The sequence below is a fragment of the Mesoplodon bidens genome, assembly GCF_964165515.1.
Source record: "Mesoplodon bidens genome assembly, chromosome: 17".
NCBI lineage: Eukaryota > Metazoa > Chordata > Mammalia > Artiodactyla > Ziphiidae > Mesoplodon > Mesoplodon bidens.
The window spans coordinates 68,210,023-68,237,256 of NC_138174.1; the positions used below are offsets into that span (position 1 = coordinate 68,210,023).

Below are 27,234 nucleotides of genomic sequence, written 5' to 3' on the forward strand. Positions count from 1 at the left end.
CGGCTTTCTTGCCTGTCTTTAACACCCTTCCCTGGAGTGGTTACCTCTAGGGGGCCAGGGGCCACCCTTGGAGCCTCGGGTTTTAGGAAGGTTATATTTTAAGTTGGTTGGCGGGCTAAACAGTATTCATTTTATTATTGTATGCTTACGTAACTCACAGAAATGTTACTTATGTTTATTCTTATATATATATATATATATATATATATATATATATATATATGAATTATTCCATTATTTTTTTAAAAAGCTAAAAAATTCCTTACTCCCTTTTTTGGCATTCACCGAAATGCCAATTCTTCTGGGATGACCCAATGATAATTTAGAAAAAAATACGTTCCTTTTTTTGTACAGAAGTACATTATTTACAAATATATATCCCCAACTAGATTATAATTCGTTGATCTGTTCTATCCCATCCCCACCCCTCTTCCCATCCGTAGACTTGCATTCAGTGCTCAGTCTATGTCTGATAAATGTAAAAGATGAAACACTGTGTCCCCAGACAGCTTCCTACATGAAGAGCAAGATGAGATTATGCTGGCATCAACAATAGAAAATGATCATCTTACTGTTCCATATACTCTTTCTGAAAAAGTTCAGGATCCTTAAGCATGGACATTGTTGGAACAGTGAAGCTAGTACATTTGACCAGGAAATAACGCTTACATCTTAAAAGAGCTTTGTGGGGACTTCCCTGGTGGTACAGTGGTAAAGAATCTGCCTGCTAACACAGGGGACGTGGGTTCGATCCCTGGGTGGGGAACTAAGATCCCACATGCCGCGTGGCAACTAAACCCGCGTGCCACAACTACTGAGCTCGCATGCCTCAACGAGAGAGCCCATGTGCCACAAACTACGGAGCCCATGCACCCTGGAGGCTGTGCCACAACTAGAGAAGAGAAAACCCACACATCACAACTAGAGAGAAGCCCACGCGCCGCAATGAAAGTTCCTGCATGCTACAACTAAGACCCAAAGCAGCCAAAAATAAAATAAAATAAAATAAAAATAAAAATAAAAAAGCTTTGTGGATACAGCTAAACATAATGCATTTGGAGAGTGACTATGGCACCGGCTAAGAGTTTTTTCACACATAGAGGATTTCATCAAAGCTGACAAATGACCCACAAAGACAGAAGTCCCCAACTACCCTACAAACTCAATAAACCTGGACCAAAGGAAAGGGAAATGCAATCCCATAAGTATCTAATTAACACCCAAACATGGGTAAAGTGTTGCTGGATGTTGCTATGAGTTGTATAGGTTGGGGATCATGAGCTGGGTACAATTAAAGGGGCAGCACCTGCAGACAGAATGCACCCCACGCTGAACATGAATGGGAAATACAGAGCTGTCAGAGGCATCTCTTAGCAGACGAGTGGAGGGAACTCCCAAGGGTGTAGCCAGATACGTGAAAGCTCAGGAACTCTTTTCTCTGTTGGCATGTGGGCTTTTTCAGTCCTAATCTGCTCTATTTGCTGAACCTCATCATCAGGACTTCCCAGTTCCTCCAGCCTCTCCTGCCTGTCCTTCTTAGACCCTCTAGTTTGAGCCTTGCTCCATCCTGTGCCAGACCAGCCATTGTATTGGGGGGTTGTGACTCAATCATATAGACCCTCCAAAGGAGAAATAGTTACACTTCTGGAGGATGAAACATTTTGCTTTAAAAAATGAAATGTTCAGTAAGTATATACCTCTGAATCAAAGAGATTTAATCATTTTCAAAATATTGGCCTGAAATAGATTTTATTGTATTTCATTTCATTATGTATTTTATTTACATATTTTCACTTTTGGAAAATATGTAAACCATGTTTTCAAGGTGACTTTTTTTGTTACATACCTTTACATTTTGAAACATTGCTAGAATGCTTGTGTTTTACTTTTATAATGAAACAAAACATTTTAACTCAAGCAACCTTGTATATTCTATACACACACTAGTACTCATGCAGTTTGAAAATACCCATTTGTTGTATAGGAAAAGGTTTTCCTTGTATATAATAAACAAAGAAGGCTGAATTTGGATGCCTTTTTAAACGGTGGACTCTACTATAATCAGGAAACATACCTAATTATAATTTTACTTTAAATGAAGTCCATAGTCCAGGGCTGTAAAAATATACCAATAAAAATTACAATTTATTAAAAATAATAATTATTCCCTAAGCCTCTGTGGATTTGCAAATAGGTATTTTTCTTTCGAAATTGATCTCAAGTACATAATCCCTAAAATCACATTCTTCTTATGTTTCTCATGATAGACATGGCTCCTGTTCTCTCTGCCCACCTCATTTCTCACTCCTGTGTGATAACATTTCTTGGCATTCTGATAATTTTATCTTCCATCTTTTTCTGCCTGTTCGCACTGAGTGTACCCTAAGCTATTCAGTACTCTAAATCTACCTGCAGGTATTCAACTTATAAAAACAAAGCAAGTCTTACATATATGTGTGACAACTTCTCAGCTATGAAGAATTTTACAAGACTTGCCTAGTTTCCTCAGATTACAGCTCACTAATATTAATAAAAAGTGAGGACATTATGAATTTGCAACATCCTTAAATAAAATACTTGTTAGAAAATCTCTCGTTGCCATTTGAGGTTTGATTTTAGATTAAGGGTTTTTTCCCCCCCTTATTTTCTGTTTTAAAAGTAAAATCACAACTTCTGGGACATTTTCCATGCTGAAGTCATTTGGTTTTTAGCTTTCTACCTTTTAGACACTTGAGATGCTCAGTAATGCCACAAAGTATGATTCTTGCTGTGTACTATTATTTCCAGTGCCATATAAAGTTGTTTTTTACAGGAGAATATTAGGATGGGGAAGGAAAAAGTCTCCATTTTTGTAACCTATTAGACAGTTTACTGCCTTTTAAGACACTGATTGTAAGGAATGGCTCATTATTAGTCTTTCAGGTTCTTAGAATCTGTCTCAAAGGCTTTTTGTTACCAACTGCAGTCAGGCTTCAGAGCTGTATCCTTGTTCCTGACCGATGCCCTCAATGAACTAATCCACTATTATTTTTGTTTTTTGTTCTTGGAATGGAGGCAGCTATCAACTGTGCCTCTCTTGCTACATCTATTCCTCCTTTTATTTGATTCTAATACACTCCCTTGTCATACATCTTTTTCCACTCTAGAAATACTTTCCCAGGGTTAGAAGAAAGGGTAATGGGATTTGTCAGTCTACAGAGCAGCCCTGTTAATTTCTCCATCATGATTAGGTGACAATATCGTTCTACGGTGCCCGTGTTGTGACCAAGACATTTCTGATTCTGCATTGCCCATTTGTGGTAAGTCCTTCATCCATGACACTTCACTCTTTTCTTTCTTTCCACAAGCCAAATCCTTCCTTAGAACATGGCTTCTGCTTAGAATGTTCCCTTGTACCTTTCTGAATTCTAGATGTTCAGCATCTTTACTTTCATTAACTCTGAAATACTACAGCCTGAAAACAAATATCAGACAAAAGTCAAGTATACAGAATATATATAAGAATAAGGCAAACAACCCAAGAGAAAAATGGGCAAAGCATATAAAGACCGGCAATTCACAGAAGAAAAAAATCTGATTGGCCAATAAACATATGAGAAGACGCCTAACTTGACTAAAACCTTGCTAGTTACTAGAAAGATACATAAATACCTTTTCACACCCATTTGATTGGCTAAAATTTAAAAGTTTGATAGTATCAAATGCTGACATGCTGAATGGAAAACATATAGTACTCATAGTGCTAGTAAGAGTTTATAGGAGCAATTTGGAAGTATCTATTAAACAAAAAATGTGCATATGTAGCACTTCTATTTACAGGTATCTATTACAGAGAACTATTCACACTGTGCACAAAGATACTCATGCAAGAATATTTAATACTCCACTGTGAGTAATCACACACAAAAAGGAGATGTCTATCAACTGTAGAATGAACAAATAAAATGTTTGACAATCGTAGAATTAAAAATTACCTAGCTGCTAAACTAAGTGAAGAAGATGCACATTTATTCATGTGAATAATAAGGAAACAGCACTATGCATGTTTTATATAAACATACATATGCATATTCATACGCAGGTGAGCTTAAAGTCTGAAAGGGTACAGGGACTTCCCTGGTGGCGCAGTGGTTAAGAATCCGCCTGCCAATGCAGGGGACACGGGTTCGAGCCCTGGTCCGGGAAGATCCCACATGCCGCGGAGCAACTAAGCCCGTGTGCCACAACTACTGAGCCTGCGTTCTAGAACCCATGAGCCACAACGACTGAGCCTGCGAACCACAACTACTGAAGCCCATGCACCTAGAGCCCGTGCTCTGCAACAAAAGAAGCCATCACAGTGAGAAGCCCGTGCACTGCAACTTAGAGTAGCCCCCGCTCGCAGCAACTAGAGAAGGCCCACGTGCAGCAACGAAGACCCAACACAGCCGTAAATAAATAAATTTATTTTTTAGAAAAGTGTGAAAGGGTACAGATTGAACTCAGAATAATGTTATCTTGGAGATACAAGAGAGGGGGCAAAATTGGACAGAGTTATCAAAAAAGACTCTAGTTTAACATTTTTTAAAAGAATAAAACTATTTCTTACGTAATTGATTTTTTTTTTTTTTTGCGATACGCAGGCCTCTCACTGTTGTGGCCTCTCCCGTTGTGGAGCACAGGCTCCAGATGCGCAAGCTCAGCAGCCATGGCTCACGGGCTCAGCCGCTCCGCGGCATGTGGGATCTTCCCAGTCTGGGGCACGAACCCGTGTCCCCTGCATCGGCAGGCAGACTCTCAACCACTGCGCCACCAGGGAAGCCCTAATTGATTTTTTTTTTTAATTCAAGAAGCATATGGATTGCGAGGCAGACGCTCTATATTACTAAAGTTTTATAGAAGCCCCTCACTTTAAGAGTGAAACACATAGAAAAAATACAGTATTTATTCATAGATTATAATTCACTATCAGGGTAAATTATATGCCTATAGGATTTTTCCCAATGAATTTATCTTTTACATGATGTTACCTTTGTATCCATTAACTGGTTCTAATTTCATGGAGTATGTCTGTGGATGTATATGAGTGCACGCTTGCATGCGGAATATAGGGAATCCACACAAATGGATTTATAAGTATATACCTTGAATCTCTCTAGTATGCAAAGCAATTGACAATTCACAAATATAGTTATACAAAGTAAAATGGGGCAAATGATAAAAATGTATGAATTTCAGAGTATAAGTTATTTGACAATGTACAACACACACTTTACAGTACGTAATATGCTAGGCTAGATAGTATATGACTTCATCAGTATCAGTATGAAATTACTCACTTTGAAGTATGGTTTTATACCATCCCAAAAGAACAGTAATTTAAAAAATATTTTTAGTCCATTAATTCAGTATCTTTAAATAGAGTGTCAAAGAAATCATCTGTTTAATGTTTGATGTGCCTTTTATTTGAAGTCTAATATGTCTTGGCAGAAGGATGGAATTGATGATATATTTTGTTTCATCCCTAATTTCTATCACTTATGATTTATGTAGGAACCATTTGTTTAAACTGCTATGTGATTATTGAAAATAATTTAGTTAAGCATCTCTAAGTGTACATATCTTAAAAGAGAAGTCTGTTTTGTAAATAAATCTTTAAAAATTCTAAAAATATACTCCTACAAAATAACAATCATGATTCACCATCTTTATTAACAGTTTCTGATAACTCAGTAATATTGTGATTTCATTTCATATATGTTTACTTAACATAAAACAGCCTAAGACTAATTGTATCAGTATACCAAACATCAGTCAACTAATAATTAATTTGGGATTGTAGGCAGTACATCAAGAATCATAAATAATGAACTTGCCAAATTTCTTAGCAGATGACAAGGCTTAAACAACTCATAATTACAGCCCTCAACCATTTGTCTTAACTAGAATAAATGTCTTTGCATTGTCAAGATTTGCCAAACAAATTACAAATTTAATGGCATAATCTGTTGACATCACCACCCAATCTGTCTTCGACACTTCTCAATGTGAACAATGCAATGCAACTTTACTAATTCAGCAAAAGTACAATATGTTCTTGGATTCTGTTTCTATAGGTCCCATTATTATTCCATCTTTTAAAAAATTTATTTTTAAGATTGCCTTTCCTTAATGCATGATGATTTTTTAAAGTCAATAATTAAAAAATAAATAACACCCATAACTAACCTTACGTGGTAATCCTTTCACAATATATATGTGTAACAAATCATCGCGTTGTAAACCTTAGACTTATACAATGTTCTATGTCAATTATCTCTCAATAAAGCTGGGGGAAACACTAAAAACTAAAAAGCAGCGCCTAAAAATATTGGCCTAATTCAAAGGGTAGAACATGAAGTCTCACAAGTAAATCTTACCCTCTGCCCACAGCCTCAACAGACTTGGTTCAATTATTAGTTAGAATTCACAATCTATAAAAACAGAGCATTTATAATGGAATTTAGCTGGAAGGAAAAACAGGTCTCACGACCTTCCATGAGTTCAGGAAGCATAATAAAGGGTAATAGTCACATGTACTAACGTGCAAATAATACGTCTGTGTATTCTCATAAATCCTTCTCCTAGGATGCTGACTTTGTGGAGGTCTATCTGTATATTGTCTGAAGACTTGTGTTTGGTAAAATACCGTATTTTCCCAAATCCCTAACTTTATGCTCTGCCATTTTGCTGTAGGTGGTAAGGGAATTGCTGAGACAGGCTCCCCTGTCATATAGAGGCACGTGTCTGCACTGAATAAACAGTGGAAGGCTGAGTTCATCAAAACGCCCATCACCCAGCAAACCAAAGGAAGTGAAACTCAACCTGTTCATAATTTCATATGATATTAACATTCAGGAAATATACATTATCAATATAACTGTATTTAATCACGCAACCAGAGGGTCAAAATTTTATCAGGGATAAAATGGCTTACCTACATCGTAATTCTATAACGTTTGGTCACCATCAATTTAAATAATTTTAGTACTCATAACATATTTCAACCAGCTCGTAGAGGAGTAGACAATACATACAAAACCCACATGCCCGCACAACAAATATTCAACTCTGATGAAAGGAAATAAAAATAATATGAAGGAGTAACATTTTAGTGGGCTTCGTTTTTGTAAAAAGAGAGAAAGAACCATTGAAACTTACCAACAACGGACTTTAAAATATTTTACCAGGTTATGTAGTCAATACATTTTAAATACATTTTGTTCTCTAGCAGCATTTTTTTTTTGGGGGGGGGACAATTACCATTGGGCTTGCTCTCCTTTTCCTCAAAGGATTAAACTTCTGCACAAGCTGGTCCCTGGCAATATCACCACCTCACCTATCTGCCCACAGCTTCATGGAGGCTGAAGTCTGTATAGTACTGATGAATTTGGAATGCGATAGAAAGGCCTGAATCTTCTACATGAAACAGTACAGACTACAGACAAGAAATGAGCAAGCAGGTTGATTTTAGGAAATCTCTCCAAGAAATGTATAAACAGAGGTGACCACAGGCGCTTACACTTGCCAAGAAGCTACCCTTGACCTACAGGATAACTGTTACACCGAAGGGCTGCCCTGGATGTTAGGGTAGCTGACTTGGGTGAAAGTACCTCTCACAGTGCTTGGCACAACGAAAGCATTGAATCTCTTCCCTCACTAACAAGCTTAATGGTCACCGTACAACACAACGATTCATAAGTCCTCTTGAATCATGCCACTCGCCCTGTTTTGAGCTGTTCTGCCAGCTGCCGCCCTTGATTCCAGGCTGTCTGCCTTCAAGGCTTTCCTCCCAGCTTCCATTTCCAGTGGCCCAGGGCCCTCTCGATCCCTCTGTTAAGGTCTCAGTCAAATATGCTTCTCCCTACCAGCTGCCGCTTTCCTTTGTTCATCTTCCAGGCCACTGCCACCTGCTTTCTTGTGGCTGAGTTTCTTTTTAGCTTTTACAGACTAGTCTCAGACAGCTGCAAGCTAATGAACCCCTCAGCCTCCAGGAGACTCCCCTTAGGTTCAAATGGGGTGTGGTGAGGACACAAGAGTCTAAGAAGATGTTAAGATGTGTCATCCATTATTTTGACTCAATTTCTGTTCGCTCTGGCCTCATTTTACAGAGCTTATAAAATTCAGTTCACCTCCACCAACAAAAATGAGCACAAGGCCCTCAGTAAGTCAGAAAGAGAAAGACAAATACCGTATGCTAACACATATATATGGAATTTAAGAAAAAAAATGTCATGAAGAACCTAGGGGTAAGACAGGAATAAAGACACAGACCTACTAGAGAATGGACTTGAGGATATGGAGAGGGGGAAGGGTAAGCTGTGACAAAGCGAGAGAGAGGCATGGACATATATACACTACCAAATGTAAAATAGATAGCTAGTGGGAAGCAGCCATATAGCACAGGGAGATCAGCTCGGTGCTTTGTGACCACCTAGAAGGGTGGGATAGGGAGGGTGGGAGGGAGGGAGACGCAAGAGGGAAGAGAGATGGGAACAGATGTATATGTATAACTGATTCACTTTGTTATAAAGCGGAAACTAACCTACCATTGTAAAGCAATTATACTCCAATAAAGATGTAAAAAAAAAAAAAGAAGAAAACAGTTTTGTTTTAGAAACTTGCTTGAAATTTGCACAACTGATCAAATTCTGCTGATGCCTAAATGGTCTTTTTTTATTAATTGTATTTTGGCCTACATGTTTCCTTTTTAAAAAAACTCAATGGAAAATCCTGTTTGGCAATTGATTTCTTGAAATCTAGCACTATGCTTAGGCTAACCAAAAAAAAATTAAGTACAGAACTGGGAGTTCCAGAGCCTAAAACAAGTCAGCCCTTAATAAGGAAATCAACATATAAGCAAGTGTGAATTTTCCAAAAAAAAAAGAAAATATAATGTTATCCATCTCTGGTTCTGCGTTAGCATACTCCTTGTGCCTGCCAGTGCTAAAAACAGCACCTAATGTATAGTAGGTTCTCAATAAATATTTGCTGAATGAATGAATGAGTGAATGAATGAACATCAGAGGACTACCTACAGTCCTTGCTTGAGCATTGCTCAGAGATGGAGACTGCATATCTCAGGTCTTCCAGAACATTCCTGATTTCAAAAGTCCCAATAAAAACACAACAGAGTGGTGAGCAAATTACATCTCCCAAACTACCTCTGTCTTCAGAAATACTGATTATGCAATCTGTTTAATTTTTGGACGATACAGCATATAGTAGAGAGGAGTGCTTTAGAGTGTGATTTAGTTGGGTTGACTTGAGTCTGAATCCCCGACTTGCCACATGCTACATGAGCTCAGGCATGTTGCTTATATCATGACCCCCAGTTTCCTCTTTGGTAAATTGAGAGTTTTTCAATGATATGCGGCTGCATAACAAACCACCACAAAACATAGTGGATTCAAACCACCACCACTGATTGGTTCATGATTCTCTGGAAGCAACTGGGCTAGGGTCAAATAGGTGATTCTTTCCTGGTCTCACCTGGGTCACTCATACGGCTGTCGTCCAGAAGGTCATCTGGGGTCACAGAGTCTGAGAAGGCTTCACTCACATATCGGGGCAAGGGCTTGCTGTCAAGTGGGGGGCCTCAGCTCCTGTCCACACAGCCTCTCATCCTTCTCTAGGCTACTTGCCCTGAGCATCTCAGAGCAGCACTCCAATGGGCAAGACAGGAAGCTGCTGGGCATCTGGAGGCCCTGCCTCCAAAGCTTATACAATGTCACTGCGTCACATTCTCTTGGGCAAAGAAGTCACAGGCACCAGATTCAAGGGGAGGAGAAAGGCTCCACCCCTTGATGGGAGGGGCAGCAAAGTCCCAGGGCAAATGGGGCGTGTGTCCAGGGATAGGTGGATGTCACTCTGCCCTTGGAGATAACTTACTAGAAGAAGTAGTCGGTGAGTTATCTGAATATTTAAAAAGGCAATACTTTAAAGGGGCTATAAATGGTATTTTTTTTGTTTTTATTAGTCTTTTGTAAGCATAATGATCTTTTCCCCTTCTTTCACTCATTTTCAGTAATGTTTCCTGGCTAAAACAAGGCATTGGAGAATAACTGTTAGTATTTTGATTTTGATTTTCTAAGCAGTGTCTTTAACCATTGAGGCTCTTACACCCATATTGAGGAATACTCATTTAATTAAAACAATCAAGATTCATTAGGTTCTATGTCTAGCCTATCACCCATTCTTCAAAAATGTCTTACTTAACGTCAATGACAGATTCAAGGAACATGGTCTGTGTACTTGAGAGATCACAGAAAGGAGATGACTTTCAGGGGTGTATACAACCAGGGTAACTTTTCTTTGAAAATTTCATGTTTAGAGTTTAAGGGGCTTTGAATCAGGGAAGGAGAGTCTAGATTTTATCACAAATCTACAGAAAAATAAGAGATGTGTGCACCTCTGAGTTTCCCAAGTCTAAGGGATGTAAGAAGAGGTGAATATAAGAATTGCCAAGGATTCTAGGCATCTGTGGAAAGATATAATTAAAAAAAAAGAAGCACAGGCTGAGTAGTTTTTCCTACCGTTAGTCTAGTCTAGGGGTTGGCAAACTTTTTCCGTAAAGGATCAGATGGTAAACATTTTGTCTCTATGGGACCACAGCATTTCTGCTGGAACTCTAGAAATTCTGCTGTATTGTCAGAAAGCAGCCATGGACCATACGGAAACAAATGGACATGGAGTTGCAATAAAACTTTATTTACAAAAACAGGCAGTAAGCAGGATTTGGCTCACAGGCCGGTGGTTTGCGGATCCTTGTTCTAGTCAATTGTAAACATACAACTTCAACACTGCTCTAACTCTTTAGAAGACCTACGAGGACAAAGCATCTCAGCTTAGAGATGGCTTTACTGGAAGCATCTTTAAGCAGTGCAGGAAATAGGAAAACATTTTTCAAAATTTTATTTCCAATCAAGGTGTACACGGAGGAGACAAAACACCAGTAAACAACATATACCAGCACAGTAAAATGTGAGTATATGTTAAATTGTGCGGTATGATCATGAATGTTTTGCCAGGACTAAAAGGAGGTAAGCTGATGCCATGGAAATAATATAGATAATAAGACAGATAGAAATGAGTTTTGGTCCTATTCCTCCCACTTTCTAACTCTGTGACTTTAGAATAGTTTGCTCTATAATTCACTCATCCATTTAGCTGATAACTATATATTTAATAAAAGTGAGCTAAATTTTACTGAGGACTCATTAGACATGAGGATGAGAATAACCTAATCTTCCTACTACCCTCTGATATGTATGATATTTATCCCGATTTTAAAGCACAGAGAGGTAAGTAACTGTCCTATGTCACCCACTAATGAGATGCAGACTCCAACCTGAAACTGAGTCTTTCCCTTCCTCAGGTGAGAAACACATCTTCAAGGGCCAGAGAGCTTTCTCCCCTGGGGAGGAGTCACCTCCCTCTTCTCAGCACAGTTTTGATCAGCAGGGCTCCTGTATTAGAACTTGCAGCCCCAGGAGAGGTGGGAATCGCCTTCCCTCTGGCCCTACTGGCCTCGAGGGAAGAGCTGTGTTAGGACTTTCCTAAATGACATCATTCCTTTTTGCCCCAACTGATTAGATGGTGGAATTAATTTAATTTCATAGAGAGTCAAGGGAATTATGCTCCACTGACTGCCATCACCAGCAGGGAACGTTTCCTTGACTGTCAACACAAGGCTTCTCTGATGGTCTGCTCACTTTTGTTTCACAGGAGTATGTGGCTTAACGTGGAAGCCGCTTAATTTCAATGAACAATGTACGTAAAGGCTAGAGTCATATTTGCATTAAATTTACATTTTCAATCAAAAGGTTTCCACAGAATGTTGATTGAAAAAGGCAATGTGTCTAATATAAAATCCTCCTAAACGTGATCAACCTGTCCTCAAAGGCAATAACGAGCTCACAGAGACTTAGAAAGGAACAACAGGAAGCTTTGCTTCTCCTGAGGACTGAATGAGCTAATTGGGAAGACAGGGGTAAAACACACACACACACACACACACACACACGCACACTCACCCTAGCAGGAAACAAATCGAAGTAAGCATTGACTTTATGCACAAACCTTGGTGTCATGGTTCAGACACAGGGAGATAAATGCTGCTAGTGCAGTGGGGAAGCTACTGGAAAGGAGGCCTGGGAGGTGAGTCCCAGACTGACAGGGCCAGTAGGAGGGAGGCATTCCAGGGAGAATGAAATGAAGAATCCAAAGAAAAGAGAATGAACTGCTGGTGTTCACAAGAGCACAGAATACAATACGGCCTATGTTATTTTTTTTTACTTCCGTATCTATGCATATTGGAAAGGAATACCTTATACTTTGTAAAACTCACTCTCACACAATAAGGGCTGGACTGTGAATTTATTTTGAGAAATAAAGCATGAGTTATCTATAATGTTAAAACTGTGCATACCCTTTGACCCAGAAATTGTTCTAGGAATCTGTTTCTAAGAATACTCACATGAGGCTGGTGGCGCAGTGGTTAAGAATCTGCCCGCCAATGCAGGGGACAGGGTTCGAGCCCTGATCCGGGAAGATACCACATGCCGTGGAGCAACTAAGTGTATGCGTCACAACTACTGAGCCTGTGCTCTAGAGCCCGCGAGCCACAACTACTGAGCCCACATGCCACAACTACTGAAGTGTGTGCACCTAGAGCCTGTGCTCCGCAACAAGAGAAGCCACCACAATGAGAAGCCCATGCACCGCAACGAAGAGTAGCCCCCGCTCGCTGCAACTAGAGAAAGCCCGTGAGCAGCAATAAAGACCCAGTGCAGCAACAAATAAAAATAAATTAATTAATTAAAAAAAATTCACTTTATAAAAAAAAAAGAATACTCACACACATGCACAGGACATGTGTGTGTGTGAGTGTGTATATTCAACACAGAATTACTTGTAGTAACACACTGAAAATCACTTAGGTGTCTATTGGTAGGGAAATGGTTACAAGTGTTTTATTAAATATCATGAAACATGAAGATGAAAGAAGGAAGGAAGAAAGGAAAGAGAGAAAGGGAGGGAATTATATATGGCAGAATTTATTACTTTAATTAAATCTCATGTTATTTGAAGCATTATTTTTTTTTAATTTCTCTTGTGTTTATTTTTTTCACATCTTTATTGGAATATAATTGCTTTACAGTGGTGTGTTAGTTTCTGCTGTATAACTAAGTGAATCAGCTATACGTATACATATATCCCAATATCCCCTTCCTCTTGCATCTCCCTCCCACCCTCCCTATCCCACCCCTCTAGGTGGTCACTAAGTGAAGCATTATTTTTATAATCTACAAATACTTAACATATAACTATAAGCATGCTAATTTCTTGGAAACCACTAGATATTTCCAATGAGTACTGTCTTCTATGTATCATGTGAAAAAAATCATCACTTCATGCCCTCAGAAATCCACTTTCAAAATTCCTTCTTTCACTGTCCAATGAAAAGTCACTCTAGCAGCTGCCTTTTCTAATCCATTCAGCAAGAACTTCTGAACACCTATCTGCTACATACTAGACAGTGTATATCATTTTTTAAAATCATGTCTGCAATTTCTACCTTTACACCCCCTTTTTCCCTAATATTCTGAATATTTATCTGCATATCTAATTTTAGTTTAAATAAGTCTGTGACACTGTCAGAATCTAATGAAACCCTAAGACTTAGTTCCTTTAGAAAACCTCGAGCACACACTTTTGCATGTAACCTGAGGGCATTTATGATGACTGAACCCAGGGATAAAACACTGGTATTTGACCAAACACTCTCATAACTATTTCTCTTATTGAAGCTCCTAGATTTTATCCTTTATTTAACAAAAATATGCTGTTTTCCCTGTCCCATGATAAAGGAATTCCTTCAGAGATCAAGTAGAGAATTATCACAGATTAAAGTAAGTACTTTTGTTTGAATTCTAGTACCCTAGTTTTCTCTTCTACATGTGTTTTCATAAAAATCAGTAAGTAATTCCAGGAGCAATGCTAAACATAAAGATTAATGCAGGGAAAATGACCCTTTGGTGCTTTTTCACAAAGTATTATAAATCTCAATTACATATTTCACAGATTAGTCTTTACTGTGTCTTTTTTGCAACTGCAATAAAAATGTACATTCTGTAATAAATCATAGTTATTGATACATAATAATTTTCTGTTCATTTGTAAAGTTTTCATCTGATATCACATATAGCCACATGAAATCTGGTTTAACATCATTTAAATCTGAGGAATCAATTTTTAGCAGCAGCATCAAGGCAGTTCAATTTACATTCTATTATGATCTGAATAAAAGTAATTTCCTTTCACCACATTTTATGTCCATATTTAATATCAGATGTAATAAGAGACAAATTATAAAAATAATAGCATGCCAGTAGAAAAAAACATAGGAAGGAATTTTAAAGTAAAGCAAATCCTAAAACTGAAACATTAGACTGTGTAGGTGGATTCACTGTCAATCCTCCTGCAGGAAAAGACAGGGGTAATTCCAAGCACTGAACACCACTAGGGATGAAAATAACCTCTGATGTTATTTCTCATCAATATTTAATAAACCTGATTTATGACTCACACAGGGAGCTGTCAATACTACCCAAAGTTAAATGAGGAAAATACCACAAAAGTAAGTAACAGCTAAAATATATTACCCCTTGGAGAAAAATGCCAGTCCCAAATTTCAGTTTCCATAGTAGCCTTCTTCAGAAGTGACTTGGGAGTATCTGTATAAGAATCTAGCAGGCTGCAGTCTACTGTAATTTTTTCATTTTCTTGAAAGGCCCAATTAATTTATTGTTGCCAGAAAAAAATTTACAAAAATTATAAGTCATCCCTTAAGTTTGTATTTGCATTCAAGACTCACATCTTGACTTCTGTGACGCCGATGACCTGTGGTTTTTCTACCTCATATTTTAAGGAGGGCTTTTTTATTTTAAGAAGAGCTTTATGGTTTTTATTTTTTTTATAAAGAGGACAAATAAGTTAAATGTTCTTTACTAATATGTCTAATAAAGAAATTAACTAATATGCATTTTCAAAATCAACTTAAATAAAACTGTTGGTTAATTTGCAGTATTTAGAAGGCAAACTTAACAGCTGCCAAATCGTGAGTCATGGGTATGAAATGTACAGGGTGGGGAACATAGTCAATAACTATGTAATATCTTTGTATGGTGACAGATGGTAACTCGATTTATCGCGGTGATTATTTTGAAACATATAGAAATACTGCATCACTATGTTGTATAACAGGAACTAACATAGTGTTGTAGGGCAATTATACTTCAAAAACAAACAAACAAACTCATAGCAGAAGAGAGCAGATTTGTGGTTACCAAAGGCAGGGTAGAGGGAGAGAGAATTGGGTGAAGGTGGTCAAAAGGTATAAATTTCTACTTATAAGGTAAGTAAGTACTAGGGGTAAATATAATGAACACTACTGTATGTTATATATGAAAGTTGTTAAGAGGGTAAATCCCAAGAGCTCTCATCACAAGAAAAAAGAGCAAACTTAAATACTCATATCTCAAAAAGGGAAAGAGAAAGTTAAGTTCAAATACACAGGAGAAATTGACACATGTAGGTGTAGATTACAAATAGTAAATAGATGTATCACAGTAGAATTTTGAATTTAGTTCAAATAAGTATGAACCTGACTGCAATGTACCAGATAACATATTTTGTTACTCCCAGAGTTTTCTCCCACATCTCTAGTCAATGTGCCTACAATCTCACTTTGTATCAAAAGCATATTTACTCATTTTTTGCTGCTACTCCCTCTAATCCTTGACCAAATGTCCATAGCTCGATAAGTATCTCGTAAAACTGCATTGCTGCCCAGGTGTATTCTTTCTGTTTGTTTTTAAATTTTTTATCTTATATTGGAGTATAGTTGATGAACAAGGTTGTGTTAGTTTCAGGTATACAGCAAAGTGATTCAGTTATACATACACGTGTATAGATATCTGTTCTTTTTCAAATTCTTTCCCCACTTAGGTTATTACAGAGAATTGAGCAGAGTTCCCTGTGCTATACAGTAGGTCCTTGTGGGTTATCTATTTTAAGTATAGCTGTGTGTAAATGTCAATCCCAAACTCCCAACCCATCCCTCCCCCCTCCCCATTCTTCCCATCTGGTAACCATAGGTTCATTCTCTAAATCTGTGAGTCTGTTTCTGTTTTGTAAATAAGTTCCTTTTTTTTTTTTTTTTTTTTTAGATTCCACATATGGTATTTGTCTTTCTCTTCTGACTTACTTCACTTAGTATGGTAATCTCTGGGTATATTCTTTTTACGTTGAAATTGGTCCACATAATGAACACAGATCACACACCAACTCCCTTGCAAGGGGCTAGATTCAAAGGCAGAGACCAGCCCCGAGTGGCCCTCGGTCTGCAGTGGACATGATCCTTCTTCACACTCACCCCTGTGTCCTCAAGACTTCAGGATGAGAAGGCAGGATGTCTGGTGGATTATTACATTGGAGAACATGTCTCCTCTTCCACCATCATGAGACTCTACAATGGACCAGCCATCCTGACAAGCCACAGGGAAGGGCGGTCACTCTTGGCTGACCTCACAGATAAGGCAGAGTTTGCAGACAGAAAACACAGGCTTTGACCTTGGCACATGGGGCCGTAGGCCTTGGCTCCCAACTGTGGCCTGTGTGTGACTGTGGGCGAATCAATTCTTTCTCATCTCTTTCTCGTCACTTACCAATTGGGAATAATGATACCTTATGGATTTATTTTGAGAATTTAAAAACGCAAGGGATGGAAAACCTTTTGCCTGATACCAGATACATAATAAACAATCGATAAATGATAGCAGTAGTTGTCATAAGTAATGACAGTAATTATAATAATAAAGACTGTCTGCTGGACAATTAGTCACCATAAGAACATGGTGTTTGTTATTTCCTGGCTTTATCTTTGATTACTGTTTAGCTAGAATAAGGAAAATAGTCCACTATATATGGTCCATGTAGCATTAAAAGCATGTATAATTTAAAGGTCTTTTTGATTAGCTATCTTCCAAATGCCCTGTTTATAGGTTGATCTTACTTATGGGCTTCCTTTATCTGATATAAACTGTTTCAATCAGGTTTAGTTCATTCTGACATTTTAAAAATTGAGCTTTTCTCTTTTGTTCTTATGATTCTGAAGGCAAACAACGAAAAAATGCCTGATAGCTATTTATTTCCTAAGTGACCTCCCAGGGTGAATTTTATCATTAAATGACATTCATTGGATTGTTCTATCAAAAGGAGACATGTTTTGTTTTTTACCTGACTGTACAATGAATGGAGAGTTAAAAAGCACCACCTGAATAGCTTTGTATTCATCTTCTGTACCCAATTTCTTACCCTCTTTTGAAATACCGTGACCAGAAAATTGCCAGTTTCTTGCGCTGTGATTTCCTTCCCACACGTGATGGATTTTGTTGTTGCTTTTTGTTCTAACTGGTACATCACATCTGTTTGCATAGTTGTCCTCTCCACCAGCATTTTACCAAAGGTAAGTGACGCTAACCTCCTACTACAAAATTAAGAACACAGCTAAGCTTTGCAAGGTATTTTTTGAGCTTCCTTCTGAATTAAACACTGATCTGAAATGTAAAAAGGTCTGAGACAGTAAGTTATAGGGTGAGTCTGCGAATCCTGAGGAGGGAGTTTAGCCCTGACTGGTGTGGAGTTCTCTGGAGTTCTGACCAGTATGGCTCTGATGCTCAGTTTCTCCACCTGGAAAACTGTGTCAGTGAGCCACGGGACTGCCTCATCTTTTCCAGCTCAAAGCTCCTCTAATTTCACGTTTATGCTGTCACAGAAAATTGCAATGTCTCGGGTTGTACGTCCTGCATGTTGATGAGCGTGTGGTAAAACAGAGGAAGAGACAGGCTGAAAGGGGGGTAAATACTCAGGAAGCGGAAGTAGACACATTTTCTAAATAGACTAAGTGGATACGATTTGTTTGGTTTCACCTCTACAGCATGGGTTTTTTGGGTGTCCTCTCTCCACAGACCTTTACACTGCCTGCTTACTACCTACATCCACGCACACTCGCTTCAATCACAGAATCTGAGTGTCTGCTAAACAGATTCTGGGATCTTCAAATATGTCCTTTCAAGAACGTCTATTCCTCAGTAGGCCTGGACCATGGGGGTGCGGGGTGTCTCAGGTGCACAGGCTAACGTCTTAGAGAGGATGTGTGCGTTGAGGTCCTGAAGAATGAGCCACAGGAAAGGTTCCACTGAAACGATGATGCAGAGGTCTGTAAATGGAAGAGAGGGACAGAGAAGCAGCCAGCATCTCAGTCACCCTTTGACCCAGGGATTTAGGGGAGGACAGGAGACAAGCCACTGAGCGCTGGAAGCGGCCCAGGAAGCGGCGCTGCCGTGGCTTCTACTCAGTGCCCTGCCAGGTGCCCTGCCAAGGGCCGTGGAAGGAGCATCTGTTGAAAGGCTGCTAAAGACACGTGTGGCTGGAATCCGGGGCCCACAAGTTCAAATGCATAGGGATAAATAAAATTACATATCCGAGCCTTAATGAAACTGTAAAAATTCCATGGTGCAGGCTAAATAGGGATAAGATTCTAAAGAGACAGGTAAAACACCGGACTGAGGATAGTTTCCAGAGTTGCAAGAGAGGAATAATTGATTAACAAAGACTAAACACCACCAGAATGTAAAGTGGTGCAGCCACTATGGAAAACACATACGGTTCCTCAAAAAACTAAAAATAGAGTTGCCATATGATCCAGCAATCCCACTCCAGGGCATATATCTGGACAAAACTCTAATTCAAAAAGATACATGCACCCCGATGTTCATAGCAGCACTAGTCACAATAGCCAGGACATGGAAGCAACCTAAATGTCCATCAATAGATGAATGGATAAAGAAGATGTGATACATATATACAATGGAATATTACTCAGCCATAAAAAAGAATGAAATAATGCCATTTGCAGCAACATGGATGGACCTAGAGACTATCATACTAAATGAAGTAAGTCAGAAAGACAAATACCATATGATATCACTTATATGTGGAATCTAAAATATGACACAAATGAACTTATCCACAACACAGAAACAGATTCACAGACAGAGAGAACAGACTTGTGGCTGCCAAGTGGGAGGGGTGGGTTGGGAGTATGGGATTAGCAGATGCAAACTAGTATATATAGAATGGATAAACAACAAGGGCCTACTGTAGAGGACAGGGAACTATATCCATAATGGTGATAAACCATATGGAAAAGAACCTGAAAAAGAATGTATATATATGTATAACTGAGTCATTTTGCTATACAGCAGAAATTACCACAACATTGTAAATCAACTACACTTCAATAAAATAAATTTTTAAAAAAGACTAAACAACACCAAATATTGGCCCTCTATACACTGATTAGAATGAAGTAAAATTTGAGATATTAGTTAATGGGAGAATAATGCAAAGTTAAGAACACCTTGTTCCCATCCCCTCCACTCTTCTCCTTTGCCGTAAGATCCTGAACAACCTGAGGGACAAACTGGTTCAAAGAAAAGGAAATAATATCAGACATCGAGGTGCTAATCTGAAAGCATCTATATCCTGCCCTTCTTTGTTAAAGTGGTCACTTATTCTCAAATAACAGTGATGTATTCCTATTTTGCCACCGTATCTCTAATTTCTAGCTCATCGTGTGTCTGTGCTGTGCCAGACACTATTCTATGTGTAGTTTCTCAGTTGCTTCTGACAACCCTGTAAGGTAGGTCTATCACTCACCCATTTCACAGATGAGGAAATCGAGGCAAGAGAGGTTCATTACTTTCCCAAGGTCACCACGCTAGTATACAGTACAGCTATGATCCAAACCCTAAGGCCATTATTTTAAGTTTGAATTTTTTCTAAAGTCGTTTTTGACTTTGTAATGCATTTTCATGGCAAGTATCCTTATGCCTCCATTGCTGGATTCATATATTGTATAAAATGATACTTGTTTTTTCCTGCTAAGTATAAACATCCACATCATCACCCTACCTCCCCTGTTGATCTTGTCCTCTGTTCCACACAGTCACAGTTTGTAATATTTACACTATAGTCTGTAAATCCTACAGCTGTATTAGCTTTGCTCTTACAGTGAATACATACTAGAGACCAGGCCCATGACCAGTTATTCTTGATTGGCTGAATGGCTTCAAGAAGACTTCATGTAAAATGAAGTCTCAGAATTCTTGCCTCTTCAAAAATAATCAAAAAGGGTTTGACACATTCTTTCCCTAAGGACCCTGTAAGCATTGTGACATTACATCTGAGAGCTGAATATGGACATGAAGTTTCAGGCCCCTCTGATGGTCCGCCTTAGAACTGACTTGATCTTTTTTTTTTTTTTTCCTGGATACCCAATGGATGCTTTCTTTAGCTTTGAATTCTAGCATCTTTACTAAGATAGGCCTAAGCGTTGACTGTTCTCTGTCAATTTACTGAGTCAATTTGTACCCTTTTAATGTATATATTTAAGTCTTCTTTTTCTGCAATTCTTTTGAGTTATATATATCTTGAGTATTTTTTTTCAGTTTTAAGTATACTGAAAGGCACATTTTTATAGAAGTGGTCCTGATTCTTTTTTATTATCCTTCACCTTTGACAGTGATCTTGACAGCACCAGATATTTGTCCTGTTTCATGTAGGGAAGGGTGAAGTTATGCTGTGGGGTAGAAGTGGAGATTTTCACAAGTTGGGTGTGTATCGGTGTTGCTTCAGTGGTTCACACTCTGCATGCGTGCTAGAATCACCCGGAGGACTTTCTAGAGCCTTCTGTGCCTCCAGTCACTGTAAGGTTTCGATGTAATTGGCCTGAGAATGATCCTTGAGAATCAGTGAGTTTTAAAAGGCTCTCAGGTCATCGTTTAAGGTAGAGCCAGATTTGCAAAGCTGGAGTCTTTCCCTCATCCTAGTCTATGCTGATCAGCCGTCTCGGGGTGCTCATAGCTCTCTCTCTCCCAGCTGCCTGCAGCATAAGGGCCTCTCCTCTGTGATGCCACATGGAATTCCAGAAAACTCCTACTTTCAGCTACACAGTGATGCCCTGACTCGAAGAGAGGACTATTCTGCTTCTCTGAGAACACTGGTCATTTTATTTGATTTTATCTTTATTTTCTGTAATTTATTTTTTTATTTTTTATTTATTTTTTTTTTTGCGGTACACGGGCCTCTCACTGTTGTGTCCTCTCCCATTGCGGAGCACAGGCTCCGGATGCGCAGGCTCAGCGGTCATGGCTCACGGGCCCAGCTGCTCCGCGGCATGTGGGATCCTCCCGGACTGGGGCACGAACGTGGGTCCCCTGCATCCGCAGGCAGACTCTCAACCACTGTGCCACCAGGGAAGCCCCTATAATTTAATTTTTATTGTTGAATTTTTAAACCGAATGGACAATGAACACTGGTTGTTTTAGAATGTCAGTCTTCTTTTGGCTCTGAGGTCCTCAGTAGCCAGAGCCTTTTCAGGAAGTTTTCTGTTAGACACCTGACCCTCTGATATTGTGGTTTATAGTTATAAGCTTTTCAGAGTCCTTAAATATGGAAACTGCATTTGTTTCTCAGTATCCTTGATGTTTGGATGATTTTAGAGACGAAAAGGTCTCTTTACTCTGCAATCTTACAGTAGGGGCTCTTTGTAGTTTTTTCTACCTAATGACTGTGGCTCTTAATATAGTTTTAAAATTTGAGTTTTTCAACATCATCAATATTAAATTTTAATGAGACATGAAGCTACTTATAAATAAAATTTTATAAATGCTTGAAATTCAAAGTATTGCATGATAATTTGGACTAGTAAGAAAAGGAAACATGCTCCTTTTAAATTAATCATGATTATTTATATATAGAGTACACTGGCTAAATTTAAATACACAATTAGGTACCTAATTATGTTCTAAATTTAGCTGCATGCAGAAAGAGATGATCACATGTGCCTAATAAAATTAATTTCCTCATTTTGGTGAAACATTATCTTTTGTTTCCATGAGAACTTTCAAAATAATCTAAAACACTAGTTTTGTGTATCTACATAGATACATAATATCAGGAAATAGTTACCAATTTCAATCTAAACTCTAGTGACCATGTTAACATTTTTTGATTATAGTTCAAAGCCAACATTTTCATTATCTAACCATTAGTGCTACAATGATGCTGAATTCAATCATCATTTGAGAAAAAGAAGCAAATAGACCACATTAAGCTTGTACAGAAAGGGAAGTCATGAGGAAGAATGAACACTGCCAACAAAAGCAGACGAAATCAGGGAAAAGAATAACGAGAAAACAACTTAATTCTCTATTATGGCTCTACATCCTAATACAAATATGACGTGTCACCTACGAATTCAAAAGGGCACATACTTTGGTCCATTAGTAAATATTTATAAAGGGTTTCCTACGAAGCAGGCAGTGCTCCAGACCCTGGAGACATGAAGATAAAAAGATGTGCTTCCTGTTTTCCAGGAGCTTAAATCCTTGGGAGATCAATGTGCAAATAAACAGTAGAGCTACAGTAAGATTACTGCCTTTGTGGGAGCTTACCACCCTCCAGGGCAATTCCCTCCTACAACTGGGCTTCTTAAGCCCACATGCTTTAGAAGGAGACTTCCTTGCTCAAAGAGGTATTGTCCCCTACATTAGTTGAAGCTACTGTAGGTCACAGTGAAAAAAGATAAATCCACTTTAATGTAATGCAGCAGTTGGAGGTTAGGCACAACTGCTGCATTTAAAATGGTCAGGGGGCGATTTGATTTAGCAACATGATTTTAAAGGCTTGGAGGTTTCCAGTGCAAGGACAGCCTAACTCCTGAATGCTGGCCACTCTCCATACAAGACATGGGCACACTCAGCCCCTAAAAGAAAGAGCAACAGGCTCTAACCAGCCATGCATTCCAGTCCTGCCCCAGCTTGGAGCTTGCTCTGAGCAGGTTACTAAATCTATAAAGTATCTCATCTCCCACACCAAATCTGTGATTTCCTGCTCATGCCTGCAAGTCACTGGCATAATCTGTAAAAGTCTTTGCACTTTTGAGACGGGGGAAGGATGTAAGATTGGTTCCAAAGCCAGGGAAGTATAAGAGGGACAGTAAATTAAAATGCTTTACATCTGTTGGCTTCTAAATTTTTATGAACCAGAAAACTGTATCATTGGCCAAAAGAAGAATGCCCATCTAACTATCAATGCAATGCTGGAAATTTACTATGAGGGCATACTAAAATATAAGAATAAAATTTAGGGATTTATTTGCAAAATGCACTCTTTAAAAATACCAACTATTTATGTTTCTTTCAGCCCAATTTCAGTATTATATTCAGTCCAAAGGCTTGTGGTTTGGTTCATATATCTAGAACATATTCCTCACTCAGTGCAAGATCTTCACATGTTCCTTCTGAAATTCAAACACTTATCCCAGAGTTCATTATGCCATCCTGCATACCACTATCCAGGAGCTGCTACGACTGAAGGCCAGGGTGGGAATAGGATTTATCAGCTGCTCTGTCTGATGTGTGAAGGTGGATGGGCTGGGTTTGAACCAGTTTCCCTCCTGGGTAGACAGGAGTGATGCACTCTTTCCTGGCTATGAGATCCCCATTGTACAGATGGCCCATTAAAAAGTGAAACCACACCAAAAGACAGATTAAAAATAAGTAGATTTGGCTTCCAAAAGAGCACCACCACCATCCTGTCACACACGGAAAGACTTTCCTCTTAGGACCTGGGTAAGAGTGTCTAGAACTCTCTTAAATGTACCTGAGCCTTAAAACTTTAAGAAAAAATTAAATTTTTTCAAATGACTCCAACAATTCTGCTATAGATTGAATGTTTACGTCCACTCCCTCAGCCCCTGCCATTCATATATTGAAGCTCTAACCCCCCAATGTGATGGTATTAGGAGGTGGGGCCTTTAAAAGTTGATTTGGTTTAGACCAGGCTGTGAGGCGTGGGGTTCTCATGATGGGATTAGTGTCCTTATAAGAAGAGACCAGAGAGCTTTCTCTCCCTCTCTCCCCACTCTCTCTCTCTCTCTTCCCCCCACCCCATCCCATGAGCACACAGAGAGAAGACAGCCATCTGCAAGCCAGGGAGAGGGGCAACCAGACCTAACCATGGTGCATCCTGATCTCAGACTTCCAGCCTTCAGACTGGGAAGAGGTACATTTCTGTTGTTTATGCCACCCAGTCTACGATATTTTGTCATGGCTGCCTGAGCTGACTGAGACAGATTCTCAGAGCATAAAATAATTGTTTAGAATCCCATGGTTTTTTGCTTCAATCGTGAAAGATGTACAACTTGCATGGAATTGTAACAAATGCAGTGATACCAACTAAATGGCAGATGCCAAGTTCTTTCTCTACTGTGCGTGACGGCACGTTTCAGGACTTAGAAGGACAAGCCATGAATCAATGTACACGTTTGGCACATTATATTCACATACAAGCATTTCCCATACCTCTGTTATATAGTTGATGCACATTCATTAAGTATCTCATTAGCTGTATCCTGTCCCAGGATGACTTTTCGGCTCTCATGCACTCCTCAATGTCTAGTATTCCAGTTACTTAAGACTTACCTTGCCTACTAGTTAAATGTGGAAGGAAACCAAGTCTTGTTTACTCAAGGGGTTCTTTGAGTCCACAACCCTGACCCTTACTCAACAGACAAATAGTTTTAAATGCTATAATTAAGAATTGAGACATATTTAAGTCTATACAAACGTTGCTGAATATACATAGACACAGACTGTAGGTTATAGACTATAAGGGAGAATATATTAAAACTTACAGTTGTGTTTCTTAAAAACTACAGCCAGTCTGAACATAAAATATCAACTATACAACTATTTTCTCCATTTCATAAACATTGTAAAATAGAAACTGAAAAGGTGTTTTATCAGTGAGACAGACCTATCTCATTAAAGCCATTGTAGCCCAGCTCTTGCCTGCTAAGTCCCAGATCTTCGAGGTCCATGCATTTAAATCCTGGGGGGCACTGGTAGCCTTCTTCCAGCTCTGGTGAGCAGTGTGTATCTGGGATAGCTAAACTATTCCAGGTTACATTTCTGCAAACAACACAGAAAAGGATTAGACAATTTCAACAAGTGTAAGTGTTGATTAAAATGCATAATGTAATCATTCTTCATTAATAACTGCTGTATATGGGCACAGATTTAAGATTCCTGATTCATGAATGGTATTCATAACATTAATGCCATGAACATTCTCAAACGATCCCTGATTCATCCACACAGAAGCTCTTTATAAGAAGGTTATTGCCATGACGGTTTTTGTCACTGAAGACCAAGACTCAGAAAAAGCGAAGGAAGGAATTTTTCTGTAGATTTGCAAGGAATGTTAACTTGTCTGGGGATTCCTTGTTATTCACAAATCCTTCTCCTACTATGGGCACAAATGTTCCTTCTCCACTTCTAAGCAACAGTAAATGATGATAGTCATTTTCCATATGGTACAAAAGTACTGTAAGTCTCATAAATGATACTTGGCTTTCTTCTGGGTTGTCAGATGTTCAGTTTAGAAAGAAAACCAGATAACTAAAGTGAGACTGAAGGAATTAAAGATATCACATTGGAAAGAGAGAGATTATGGGCTGATTTAGTGATAGCTCCAGGAGTATTACAGGTTTTTATTTATTTTTTAGGTAGTTGGTGATGTAATTACTTTTCATCTTTCTGGAGGACACACTGGACATTAAGTTGATGTGGAAGGATTTAGACATGTAATGGCTTTCTTGGTAGTGAATACAGGTAACCACTGGAAAGGTGATTGTGGAATCTCATTCTGGGACCTTAAAATGGGGCCCAAATAGCTGCTACCTGAGACGACTGACATAGCTTGTGTAGGGGCCAAAGTTTAAGCTAGATGATTTCACAAACCTTACAAACCCATGACTTTATTATAGTCATTTCCCACGACATCAATGTTTCCAGGCATTTCCTAAATGGGGATCAACCTTAGGACTGTCTCAGTCTCCTCTGCTTAAGGCCAAATTGAGGCAGATGTGTTGGGTCACATTTCTTCTTTTAATATCTTCTTATATTCAATTGGCCACTTCCTTCCCCTTACAGAGCATGTTTTCTCTAGAGTATGATGCCTAACTCTCCACGCTCCCTTAGCTGCTTGAGGCCGCCATGCTCATGTGCACACACACACAATCTCCTACAGAGATATACACAATTGTACACAGTCCTACGCACACACATGCACACAATCCCTGGTAATACACTGCCCAGTTCCATCTCAGTCAAAACAAACCTCTATGTTTACCCCTTCAGGATTCTGCTCTTTCTTAGCAGCACGCGAGCTAATTTGTCGATATATCTCAGGGAATGTTTAAATAATTGTCATATTTTAAGCTGGTCCTTTGGACCCCACATGCAAAAGGAAAGGCTCTGCTGTGGAAATCACCACTTGGTTGTGTCAGAAAGATATGATTATAGGCACACACATCACATATTTCCCCTCCTTTTACATTCTTATATGTAGGCCCAATGATGCATCTTCGCTTAAGCCTAGCCTGTCTCTATGTTTCTGAGTTTGTACCCACACATCAGGACAAAGCGGTAAGGGGACTGGGCTTCAGAGTTTCAGAGGAAGGCTTTCTGGGTTGGTTCCAAGCTCTGCCATTGACTGGCTGTGTGACTTGAATAATTTTAAATGTTTCTAAGCTCGGTTTCCTCATCTGTGAAACAGGGAGAGAAGCTTGTGTGAGCTTTAAGTAAAATAAACCAAGTAATGCATTCATCACAGCACCTAGCGTGTTTCAAGTACTCAATAAATGCTTACTATAAATGATTATTAGTCATTACAATAATAAAATGTGACATAAATCCTGGCATGTGAAAACACAACAATAAAGGATTCTCAAAAGAATAGAAGGAATTTTGGTACGTGATCCTGAAAACATTTTGTTCACAGAATTGTGCAGCTGAAAGAAACTTTATAGATGACCTAGTTCTTAATTCGTAAGTGAGGAAGGTAAGGTGAAATGCTGGAAGGAAAAGTGTACTAGCCCATCAAAATCAGTAATTTTTTTTTTTACTTCCAATACTTTAAAAAGACAATAGCAGCAAATATCTGACAAAAACACTCTGTCTACACAAAAAAGTTTCAAAAAACATCGTCTTTCAGTTATTTGGATAGCTGGACTCTGGCGCC

At 38.8% G+C, this 27,234-nt stretch overlaps 1 protein-coding gene across 1 annotated transcript in view; it reads right to left on the reverse strand.

The window, feature by feature from the left end:
* The window catches only part of NALCN (sodium leak channel, non-selective), a 261,820-nt gene that overhangs the window by 197,393 nt on the left and 37,193 nt on the right, over positions 1-27,234 (reverse strand). Inside the window, exon 7 of the mRNA XM_081214587.1 lies at positions 24,967-25,121. Coding sequence (XP_081070713.1) covers positions 24,967-25,121 — 155 coding nt within the window. The remainder of the gene's footprint in view (positions 1-24,966; positions 25,122-27,234) is intronic.